A 12,304-nucleotide genomic window follows, 5' to 3' on the forward strand; every position below is an offset into this window, starting at 1 on the left:
GCACAGCAGAAAAGGACCTGGGGGTGTTGGTCAGCAGCCGGCTGAAGATGAGCCAGCAGTGTGCCCAGGTGGCCAAGAAGGCCAACGTCATCCTGGCTTGTGTCAGCAATAGTGTGGCCAGCAGGAGCAGGGAAGTGATAGTCCCACTCACCGCTGCTGATGAGGCTGCTCCTTGAATACTGTATCTGGTTTGGGGCCCATCACTACAAGGACGTTGAGGTGCTGGAGCATGTCCAGAGAAGGGCCACGAAGCTCGTTAAGGGTCTAGAGCACAAGTCCTATGGGGAGCAGCTGAGGGAACTGGGGTTGTTCAGCCTGAAGAAAAGGAGGCTGAGGGGAGACCTTCACACTCTCTACAACTACCTGAAAGGAGGTTGTAGTGAAGTTGGAGTTGGTCTCTTCTCTCATGTAGCAAGTGATAGGATCAGAGGAAACAGGCTCAAGTTGCTCCAGGGGTGCTTTAGCCTGGATATAAGGAAAAATTTCTTTACAGAGAGGGTTGTCAAGCACTGGAACAGGCTGCGCAGGGAGGTGGTGGAGTCCCCATCCTTGGAAGTGTTTAAAAGACATGTAGATGTGGTGACTGAGGGACATAATTTAGTGGTGATTTGGCATTGCTGGGTTAACTGTTGGACTTGATGACCTTAAAGAGCTTTTCAACCAAATTCTATGATTCTGTGTATGCGCAAGATTAGCAGTGCTGTTTTCATCTCTTTGTTTCCTACCTTTCCTGTTACAAGAAAAAATCACAGTATGTTTTAACTTGTTGGTTGTTTTTTTTTCCCCTAGAGATGCAAGAGGCATGACACCATTTATGTCAGCAGTTAGTGGCCGGGCATATCCTGCTGCAATTACAATTCTAGAAACAGCACAGAAAATTGCTAAAGGTACACCAGTTCCAGTGATTATTAGCATGTGGTTTCCTTCTCAAGTTTGACATATGTGCAGATTCATTATTAATAGTGGAGTGTTTTGTGTGAAATTACATGTACTTGAACAACTGGTGATGGTGGTAAACACCTCCTTCCAAAACACTATATATTGCTGCACGTTTTGGAAATCTTGCTGTTATGGAGTATCTTCCTGTTGTAGCATGTATATTATGGTAGATTTCTGTGACCGTTACTGTCTTTGTGTTCTTTATAGTCTTCTCAATATTTCATTGCTTTACAAACATCAGTGGATTAAGGTACTATATTTCTGTAGCACAAAGGTATCACCTAGAACTTTTCTTTGAATTGGAAAAAAACAGTATGATAAAGCAATATGCCAAGCTAGATCCTCTTCCTGAGAAGGCTTCTGTACAAACATGTTTTGTGACTCTTTCAATGCTGGTACTTAAAAGAAATATGTGAAGTTGAACTTAAGGAGAAACTTAGGCAGATTAGAATGGTCGTGTGCCAAGGTCTGTAGGACTCTGTGTGTTCCGTATAAGAATATTGCCCACTAATTATTTTTTTAATCCTTCAAAATGATCCACTGAATTGATTAGAGTATCAGTGAATTTAAAAGTGGTTAAGAGTTGGTTGCTGTATTTTTCAGTCAGCAGCAGCTTCTGTAAGAAAACACCTGTAATGTGACAAGCAGAAAACTTTCTCAAAAAAATGTGACAAGAGACTTTATTTGAACTTCTAATTCTGTGTGGGATTTTTTAATGGCAAACATCTGTCAAGTGTAGGTTCTGTTGGTGGGGGTTTATTATTCTGGGGGTTTTTAACACCGGTATTCTGTTGTTCTTTTAGCGGAAGCAACTTCCAGTGAAAAAGAAGATGATGTGTTTATGGGAATGGTGTGTCCTTCTGGTACAAATCCAGATGACTCTCCTTTGTATGTTTTGTGTTGCAATGATACATGCAGTTTTACATGGACGGGTGCTGAACATATTAATCAAGTAAGGTTTTTTTCTTCCTTCTTCTTAAGTAAATAGGAATGTGTTTCAACCACATATTGTGTTAGTCTAGTGATTAATTTTTAAATTACTACAGTTGCATTGTTTTAATTACTGTAACTGTCTTTAATTCTTTAATTACTGTAACTTTTAAGATATAGTTATTGCCTCCCCTAATTGCTTTGTACTCTCAAAGCTGGCTGTGTTGGTCAGAATATGTCTGTTCATGGGTGTGGCTTTTCCCCATTGGCTGGCTTTGGCAAAAATTTTGATGGAAACATCCCTTTGAAAACTGAGTATTCTAACTAACAACAAAGTTTCGCTTTGTAGAACAGAGTCACTTCTGAGTGAAGACATCAGTTTGAACAAGTGCAATTTTATTGTAACCTGAAATGCTGTGAGATTGCAAGTGCTGCAGGGAGAAAAGTAATATTTTTGGTAAACTTTTTTTTAGGACATATTTGAATGCCGAACATGTGGCCTATTGGAATCTCTTTGTTGTTGCACAGAATGTGCAAGGGTCTGTCACAAAGGGCATGACTGCAAGTAAGTATTATATTCTGTTTCTTATAATTAAATACATATTTTTTGGTTTCATTTATTTACTGATAGTTAATCGGTTTTTGTCCTTGGTTGATGAGTTCACATATTAGAAAACAGAAGATTAATAAAATATTTAAAATGTATTATTTTCCTTCTGCTTTGTAAGATTTATTTTATGGGCCAGAATTGAAAGAGTAACCTGAAGCCATCTTGTGCTTCTCACTTTTTATAATTTAGAGTTAATGAGTAACTCTGACACCCTCAAAGTGCTTAATATTCTAAGAATAATATATCTAACTAATACCATGTTTTCGTTCTGGATGCCTCCAGGAGCTTTTTGAAACCAGTGAATCCTTCTTCTGGCATCTCGCTAACATAATAAACCAAAAATGGTAGCAGGAATCTTAATGTATACACTAACGCCCTCAGCCCGTTTAGAAAATATTTGATATGTTACTGAATAGTGTTGCAGCTCGCCTTTTCTATCCTTGTAGGCTCAAGCGAACATCTCCAACAGCCTACTGTGATTGCTGGGAAAAGTGCAAGTGTAAAACACTAATTGCTGGACAAAAGTCTGCACGCCTTGATCTCCTTTACCGCCTGCTTACTACCACAAATCTTGTTACCATGCCAAATAGCAGGCAAGTTCATATTTTCAATGACTGGGACAGAATATTTCTTATTATTTTTAAATGTATCATGGTATATGATATCTCCACTAATCAACTTTTCATTACAGAGGAGAACATCTGCTGCTGTTTTTAGTACAGACAGTTGCCAGACAAACTGTGGAACACTGCCAATATAGACCACCTAGAATTAGGGAAGATCGTAATCGTAAAACTGCAAATCCTGAAGGTAAAAGCTGTTTCAGTGAAATAAATGGCAAATTTCATATTTCAGTATCTCTTTCTTACATTGCTTTTTTTGTCTCCTTAGATTCTGATATGCCTGATCATGATTTAGAACCTCCTCGTTTTGCCCAGCTTGCTTTGGAACGTGTTTTGCAGGACTGGAATGCACTGAAGTCCATGATCATGTTTGGCTCCCAGGAAAATAAAGACCCGTGTGTATTTAAACACAGTTGTCAATATAAAGTTTGATCTGATTTGAGACCTGCTGACTTATATAAAATTTATTTCCTTTCTTTTTGTTTTTTCCAAGTCTTAGTGCAAGCAGTAGGATAGGTCATCTTCTGCCTGAAGAACAAGTTTATCTCAATCAGCAAAGTGGAACTATTCGCTTGGACTGTTTTACACACTGCCTTATTGTCAAGTGTACAGCAGACATTCTGGTAAGCACTCTTAGCTATGTTTTACATAGATTTTCTGAATAATGTGATATTATAGCGTGTCTCAGGTGATATGCTTGGAGACTAATGCGAAAACTTCCATTTAGTTGTGGTTTTGTGAATTTATAGTGTTATGCTCTTGAATTACACACCGTTACTGGATTGTAATGACCTGTTTCTACAGCTCTTAGATACTTTGCTGGGTACTCTGGTAAAGGAATTACAAAACAAGTATACGCCAGGACGCAGAGAAGAAGCTATTGCTGTTACAATGAGATTCCTGCGTTCTGTGGCAAGAGTGTTTGTCATTCTTAGTGTGGAAATGGCTTCCTCCAAAAAGAAAAAGTAAGTGGGGTGGGAGGGGGTTGTTGGTTGTGGTGGTTTGGGGTTTTTTAATATTTAAGTATTTGCTCTCTTATTAAATGAGTTGGTACAAGTCAACAATAGGCAGAAAGATCTGAATTAATTTGCAGTCTTCAGACAGCATTTTGTGGAAATGTGCAAAACTCAAGATTGCAGAACAGCTGCTGGTACATCATGTAGCTATTTAATACACTTGTTAACATGTTTGTACTGAAACTTTCAGTTGAGAATGTTAGGGTTTTTGGAAGTAAGGATTTTTAACATGTTAAAATTACAATCTGTGATTGGTTATCAGTAATAGATTTAGATATTCAAGACTTAGATTTAAATATTCAAGCTTTAGTCTCAAATTATTAAATAAGTGTTTTTAACTGATCAGTTGTGCATATTGTTAATATACACACATGAATGTGTGTCTGTTAAAAGGTCTCTCTGTATTTGTCTTTTTTTTTTTCTTAACAAGAAGTCATCCCCATAAAGTTCTTTTTTGGGGGGGAAAAAAAAGACATATTTGACCTTTATTTTTCTGTCTTTTTTTCCCTAGCAATTTTATTCCACAGCCAATTGGAAAATGTAAACGTGTATTCCAGGCGTTATTGCCCTATGCTGTTGAAGAGTTGTGCAATGTAGCAGAATCTCTAATTATTCCGGTCAGGATGGGAATTGCACGTCCTACAGCACCCTTTACTCTTGCTAGCACTAGTATAGATGCCATGCAGGGCAGTGAAGAACTGTTTTCTGTGGAGCCGCTGCCACCGAGACCATCATCTGACCAATCTAGCAGGTAAAATTTGTTAAAGCTCACTGTTCGTTCTTTGCAAAGACTTGTTAAAGGTGGGTTTGTTTTGGGCTTTTGTTTGCTTCTCATTAACTGAAGTACATGGAGGCTGCTTATTCTGCCCAAGTGTTCTGGAAGTACTTTCTTACTGACAGATTTCTGCAGCAAATTAGGTTCATAGTGACATCCAGAGGTCAAAAGTTACTGTTTTGTTTTGTTTTAAAGCTCTAGTCAGTCTCAGTCATCCTACATCATAAGGAATCCTCAGCAAAGACGAATCAGCCAGTCACAACCAGTTCGTGGCAGGGATGAAGAACAAGATGATATTGTTTCGGCAGATGTGGAAGAGGTTGGTTTTCTTTTTTTTTTCTTCTTTTTTTTTTTCTTCTTAGTATGGCACATAATGCATTAGCATATGCTTTAATGTCTGAACCAGAGATTCATGCATCAAGACCTCCAATTTACAGAGGTAGTGACTAGTACTTCATGAAACCCTATCGTGCCATAAGCATTTTGTTTTAACAGAGCATTGTAATGGTTTTGTATTCAGCAGTGTTTAGTAATTTCAGAGTATACTGAGTGCCTGGCATTTTACAGAATTACAGTATGATTTAGAATACTAATAAATATCTCTGTCATTTCCTTTATATACAAACTTATGCTATATTATGTCTCCCTGTTAAAAAAGTTTTAAAGTCTTTCAGCATGTGGTTACTATTACATAGGTTCTATTAGAGAACTAGAGGGTCTTTTGCCGAGATGGTAACTCTTCAATATTTAGAAACTAATTCTAGGTTTTATAGTCACTTTTATACTTTCAACATTAAAATCTAATGTTCAAGGCTGTGTTTTATTTGCGGGCCTGATGGTTTTTTTTCCACAACACTGGGGACTATAGAACCATGTACAACTACTGTGGCTGTAAGTTCATTTTCTGTTCACGTCAATTAATTTGTGAGGTCATCTTTTAGATGTGGCTTTTTTGTTTTGTTTCTTAGTTTTCATATCAAATTTTGCACAGAGTTTTTGAAAATATATAGATTATCTCTGATATGGAAGATGTTCTAGCATAAAATATGTTCTAGCATAAAATATGTTCTAGCATAAAATATGTTCTAGCATAAAATATGTTCTAGCATAAAATATGTTCTAGCATAAAATATGTTCTAGCATAAAATATGTTCTAGCATAAAATATGTTCTAGCATAAAATATGTTCTAGCATAAAATATGTTCTAGCATAAAATATGTTCTAGCATAAAATATGTTCTAGCATAAAATATGTTCTAGCATAAAATATGTTCTAGCATAAAATATGTTCTAGCATAAAATATGTTCTAGCATAAAATACCTTTCCAGGTTGAGGTGGTTGAGGGAGTAGCTGGTGAAGAAGACCATCATGATGAACAGGAAGAACATGGTGAAGAAAATGCTGAAGCAGAAGGACAGCACGATGAGCATGATGAAGATGGTATGTATAATATATATCATGTACATTACTGCTTGGATAAGCAAACTGTGCATAAAAACCAAAAGGCATCTTTGGAGTCACCAGTAACAGATTTGGGAGACTTGTATGAGTCGAGAAAATCCAAGGGCTTCAGACTATGCATCTTACAAAAGGAGATGAGTAAAATTATAGATAACTTGTAGTAGGCAAGTACACAAACACTTCCGTTTTTCTCTTTCTGCATGAGGAGAAAATATTAAAGTACCAAAGAATAAAAAAAACCCTGAAATGTTAATATACACTTGGTTAACAATATTTTGTCTTCTGTATTTGCTACTGTAAAATGTTGTTGACATAAGCTACTCAAAGGACTAAAACAGTAGCCCAGCTCTTGTATGGCTAAGGATAGAATAGTGGTTATGGTAGATGTGTTCTCAAAAGGGATCTGAATCAGAGTGAGCTAGTTTTCAAACCAATCACAAAATATTAAATTACAGTTCAGTATTTTGTAGACAAAATGAATCCATGATGTATGAAAATTTTTGCCGTTAATACGAGTTGTCTTAATAGTTTGGGATTAGGTGGTCCAAAGCTATGATTAAAAAAATTATCTCCTTTATCTGAGAGTGCCATGTGTTTCCAGTCAGCCCATTTACAGTACAGGAAATCTGTTTATTCACTTGCCAAATAGTCAAAACATTTAATTTCAAAACTTAAACTTCAATAAGTTTAAGTTTAGTAAGTGACCTTCTTTTTAATTAGATGTAGATTTTGAAGGTTTCAGGTATTTCTTAGGTATTCATTTGAAACAGCATGTAGTTAATTGTCCTAATACATGTGCATGAAGAGTTGTGGAGTCTTCTGGCTTGAGTGACTGAGTCCTTAAAGTCTTGATTTTCAATGTGTAAATTGAATATATATGTGTAGTACAAAGTGAGAGGACCAGGGGATTCTGATTGCTGGAAAATTAAGAAAGTACGCTCCAAGTATTGCTGCACGTTTGTTTGCACTGCTTTTATGACCTCTCCCTGCATATCCATAAACTTATGCTATAGTAAGGGGCTCGGTTTTGTTTAATGTGTCTTATATAAGATACAACAGTCCTTCTATTTTTTTCTCCTTCTAAACATGAGATGTTTTGTATATTGTTTTTATAGGCAGTGATATGGAGTTGGATTTGCTAGCTGCTGCTGAAACAGAAAGTGACAGTGAGAGTAACCACAGTAATCAGGACAATGCTAGTGGGCGCAGAAGTGTTGTCACTGCAGCTACTGCTGGGTCAGAAGCAGGTACACCACATCACCTTGTGTTTAATCTAGCTGTTTAAATTTAGATATTAGGATTAAGTTGTACAGGAGAAAGATGTATTGGTGATTGAATATGGCTTTAACAAGGGCAGAACTGGCTTCACCTAAAAAATATTATTCTTTGCCTTTGAATCTGGACTGCCTCCAGCACTCCAGAGGTATATGGGAGAAATTATTTATTTTATAATTTGATTGGACAAAGCAAGAGTTACCTGATTATGACACTTTAACAAATACCTTTCCCTTTTATTTTCCCTTTCTTTATTTTTTTTTTTTCTCTTCACTCAGCTTCTTCCCTCTCACCTCTGCCTTCCCCACATTTCCTGTTTTTTCGTTGCTTTTCCTGTGCCTGTAATTGTAAGGTAGTACACAGACTTTTTGGACAAGGAGTTGTGCTAAGATGTGGCATATCTTTTTTGCTCTTATGGAGCTTCTACATGCGTTAGCCAGAGATTACCTTGCACTCATGAAGAGAAGTGAAATGAAATGTTTTCAATCATTTTTAGTGTAGAAGTTAGATATGGCTTAAAACAAAACACAAAATCTGACCAATCATTTTAAGACTTTCTGAAAGCAACAGCTCCGCTGTCCAATTTGGAAGCATAATTTTTAGAATTCATTGCCTGGGGGTAGGATCAGTGAAGAATTTTAAAATAAAATTATTTCTTTATTTAACTTTTGAAATGTAAGTCATCTTTACTGCCTTTTCATTAAACCTATGGAAAATTAGCAGTATGTTATAAGGATAATTTGTTACGCATTTTCAGTAATGGTGCTTGAACCTTCTTAGAATGTGTAGTTTCTTCTTGTGGAAGAATTTTACAATGCTGATGTGATACATGTATATGTGCACAGATGTGCAGTTGTCAGTTACTGTTTATTGGTTATTTTCCTCAACAGGAGCTAGCAGTGTACCAGCATTTTTTTCTGAAGATGACTCTCAATCAAATGATTCCAGTGACTCTGATAGCAGCAGCAGTCAGAGTGATGACATCGAGCAGGAGACCTTCATGCTTGATGAGCCCCTGGAACGAACCACAAATAGCTCACATGCCAATGGTGCTGCCCAAGCTCCCCGTTCCATGCAGTGGGCTGTACGTAATACCCAAAATCAGAGGACTACCAGCACTGCTCCTTCTAGTACATCAGCCCCAGCAGGCAAGTCCAAGTGAAATGCATGTATGAATGTCAGTTAACTCTGGCTTTGTTCCTTTCTCTGTTTTTGTTTGTTCTTGTAAGGATGAAATCTTACCTGTTTGTCTTAGAAGGACAGTGCTGATCTATCTTGGCTGTTCTAGTTCTGGGTTTGAATTTAAGAAAAGGAAAGATCTGTTGTAGTTCCTAAGATGATATGAGTATGCTTACTGTAGCTAGTAATTTTTTACTGGTTACTGTTGTGATGTCAGTAATATTTACAAGTTTTTTCTAGAAATGTTCATGTCATATGTTTCGGTCAATACAGAAAATACATAGCAAAACTTACATAAATTCATCAACACTATACCTTCTTCTGTGTTTAGCAAGTTCAGCGGGCTTGATTTACATTGATCCATCAAACCTGCGTCGGAGCGGTACCATCAGTACAAGTGCTGCAGCAGCAGCTGCAGCACTTGAAGCCAGCAATGCAAGCAGCTATTTAACATCTGCAAGCAGTTTAGCAAGAGCATACAGTATTGTGATACGGCAGATATCTGATCTGATGGGTCTGATTCCCAAGTACAATCATTTAGTATACTCCCAGATCCCAGCTGCAGTGAAGCTGACTTACCAAGATGCAGTTAACTTACAGGTAAGAAAGTCCAAATCTCTGTAGAGAAAAATAAGTTCAATACTCTTGGATTTTTTAGGTAAAATTATAAAACTGTTAAAGTTGAAAGTGACCTCTAAGATTGCCTAGTCCAAATTCCCTTCAGGGTTAATAGGAGAAGGCTGCTCAGGACTGTGCCCAGTCAGATTTTTAGTATCTCCAAGGATAGAGACTCCATAACTAGTAAAAGATGTTTTTCTTGAGCTAAAATGGACCTTTCAAGTATTTCAATTCGTGCTTATTGCCCCTTGCTCATTTACTGGATATCATTGAAAGGAGCCTGGCTCTGTATACTTTATAGCTTTTTATCAGGTATTTATACACACTGAGAAGATCCTCCTGAGTTTGTTCCTTGAGTCTAATCTACCCCAGCTCTCTTAGCCTCTCCCCATATGAGAGATAGTGTAGGCTGGAGTAGCTCTAGGTACTTATTCCATGAAATTGTTCATATTTCATATATATACATTCTTTCGAAAAAGGAATTCCAGTTGATTTTTTTTTTTTTTTTTTTTTTTTTTTTTTTTTTTTTTTTTTTTTTTTTTTTTAACTAAGTATGATTGGTATCTAATTAATAGTTATGTCAGGATTGACTGCTCTGGAGATACTAGTGATTTCTACTAAGAAATCTTTTGCTCTATTCTTTTTGAGTCAATAAAAGAAGAAAGTTAGTAAGGGCCAAATAATTAAATGAAATAAAAGATTTGTACAGGTAAATGTACTGTTCATTCTCCCCTGTTATGTGCATATTTTTTAGTACAATGCTGTTGACTGTTGGTTTTTGAAAGTATGTGTAACCAAAGTATATGGACCAAAATCCCCAAGATGTGCACACCTGGGAAACGCTGGGTGGTCATGAGAAGAGATGCCCAAAAGGGAGAGAGGGATGGTGAAAATGCTTTACGGACCCCAAGGTATTAAGTGATGAGAGCTGCATACCACTACAGTAAATCAGCAGTCTAAACAGAGCCTTTGGAAAACTACTCTTTGGTCATTCTTGAATGTGGTGTTACAGCCTTTTTGTAGAGAATCAGGTGTAACTGTAAAAGCCATAGAGGAGACTTATGTTGAGATGGCATTGTCATCATCTGGTTCTGTTGTTTGCAAAACTCATTAAATCTCATTTTCTTAGAACTATGTAGAAGAAAAGCTTATTCCTACTTGGAACTGGATGGTTAGTATCATGGACTCTACGGAGGCTCAGCTGCGTTACGGCTCTGCATTAGCATCCGCTGGTGATCCTGGGCACCCAAATCATCCTCTCCATGCTTCTCAGAACTCCGCCAGAAGGGAAAGGATGACAGCCCGTGAGGAAGCCAGCTTAAGAACACTTGAGGGAAGAAGGTATGAAAGTAGTTTGATTACTGCATGCAATATGAATTACCAGCTTTACAGTCAAATCTTGTTCACCAACATTTTAGGAATCTAAATTTGTAATGCAGCAGGGTACTTACACTTTGATGTAAAGTGGCTTCCTGTGTTGTTGCCGCTGTTTGGTTTATTCTGACATACTAGATTCATCACAAGTGTTAACTGCTTATAACATACTGCACCTGAGCTGCTTATAGTAAAGCATAAAACTATGATTGTTACTGTTACTATTAACTGTTTTTGTAGAGTTTTGGGGGGTTTTTTGAGTTTTTACATCCATATTTCAAATATAGACTGGAAGGTAAATGATGCATTCTGTTGTGATGCCTAATCTCTCTGTATTCAATCCTTTTCTTTCATTAGACGCGCTACTTTACTCAGTGCCCGTCAGGGAATGATGTCAGCACGTGGTGATTTCCTGAACTACGCACTGTCTTTGATGCGTTCTCACAATGATGAGCACTCAGATGTTCTTCCTGTTCTAGATGTCTGTTCACTAAAGCATGTAGCATATGTTTTTCAAGCCCTTATATATTGGATTAAAGCAATGAATCAACAGACAACATTGGATACTCCTCAGCTGGAACGGAAAAGGTATTGAGTTTGCAGAAGTGGCATATGCCCTTTCATTTCAGTTGTTGGTGTTTATTACTCAGCAATTCATATAAATGTATACACATATATATATCTCTGTGTGTATAGTAACATGCATATTATAAAAAGACAAAATATAATGGTATGTAATGTGCATATGTTTGTTTGATAAGCGTGTCGCAGTGTCCTGGTCAAATTTTTTTATGCTGATTTCTGTAGGTTTTCTTTCCACTGAAACTTGAGTTTGATTTTTAACTCCATGGCAGTGTCTCTCAAAGACGTACTCAGTACAATTTCTCTGCTGAAAAATGCAATCTGCTCCTCACATTTAACATGATAACAACTTACTTAGAATTCTGTCAAACGTAGTAAGAATGACATGAGAGAAAATGTCAAAGTCTGGTATGGTAGGCTTCGAAGTTCTATTTTTCATTTGGTTGTGGATATTTGAGACTTACCCGATGATTTAAAGTGCAGTAGGGAAATGGAACAGCTGAAAGTGTCCTTAAGTTAAAAGTCCTTGCTGCTTCCACTACAGCATTTTACAAGGTGCCTGTATTACTTTTTAAAATGTTGTAAGATTTTTTTTTTTTAGACATGTTCTTTGATTTGAATTGGCAATTATGATCGTAGAAATGTCCACATGTTGGTAGCCTACACTATGTATTCCCATTTCTTACTAAGTTTTGAGGTAATGTATCTGAACAGTCCTGGTCAATAGTTAAATAAATGCAAATCTTTGCCCCTTCCTGTCACTAATTTTCAATGTCGCAGGACAAACTTAACTTTTCCTTTTTCTACAAATTTAGTAATTGTAAAATAGGAGTTACTGATATTTTAGATATATATTGGACTGTTGCATTAGTTCCAGTGTTACACTCAATATATCTTGGTAATGTAAAGCTTCTTAAAACAT

The 12,304-nt window shown here is 36.8% G+C and overlaps 1 protein-coding gene across 1 annotated transcript in view; it reads left to right on the plus strand.

Moving 5' to 3' along the window:
• The window catches only part of UBR5 (ubiquitin protein ligase E3 component n-recognin 5), a 68,142-nt gene that overhangs the window by 42,210 nt on the left and 13,628 nt on the right, over window positions 1–12,304 (plus strand). Inside the window, exons 26-41 of the mRNA XM_010131176.1 lie at window positions 790–887; window positions 1,743–1,891; window positions 2,343–2,434; window positions 2,926–3,072; window positions 3,171–3,289; window positions 3,371–3,497; window positions 3,596–3,725; window positions 3,907–4,067; window positions 4,630–4,869; window positions 5,089–5,212; window positions 6,222–6,333; window positions 7,470–7,601; window positions 8,520–8,777; window positions 9,140–9,408; window positions 10,556–10,767; window positions 11,158–11,388. Coding sequence (XP_010129478.1) covers window positions 790–887; window positions 1,743–1,891; window positions 2,343–2,434; window positions 2,926–3,072; window positions 3,171–3,289; window positions 3,371–3,497; window positions 3,596–3,725; window positions 3,907–4,067; window positions 4,630–4,869; window positions 5,089–5,212; window positions 6,222–6,333; window positions 7,470–7,601; window positions 8,520–8,777; window positions 9,140–9,408; window positions 10,556–10,767; window positions 11,158–11,388 — 2,601 coding nt within the window. The remainder of the gene's footprint in view (window positions 1–789; window positions 888–1,742; window positions 1,892–2,342; window positions 2,435–2,925; window positions 3,073–3,170; window positions 3,290–3,370; window positions 3,498–3,595; window positions 3,726–3,906; window positions 4,068–4,629; window positions 4,870–5,088; window positions 5,213–6,221; window positions 6,334–7,469; window positions 7,602–8,519; window positions 8,778–9,139; window positions 9,409–10,555; window positions 10,768–11,157; window positions 11,389–12,304) is intronic.

Source organism: Buceros rhinoceros, unplaced genomic scaffold (assembly GCF_000710305.1).
Source record: "Buceros rhinoceros silvestris isolate BGI_N320 unplaced genomic scaffold, ASM71030v1 scaffold19932, whole genome shotgun sequence".
NCBI lineage: Eukaryota > Metazoa > Chordata > Aves > Bucerotiformes > Bucerotidae > Buceros > Buceros rhinoceros.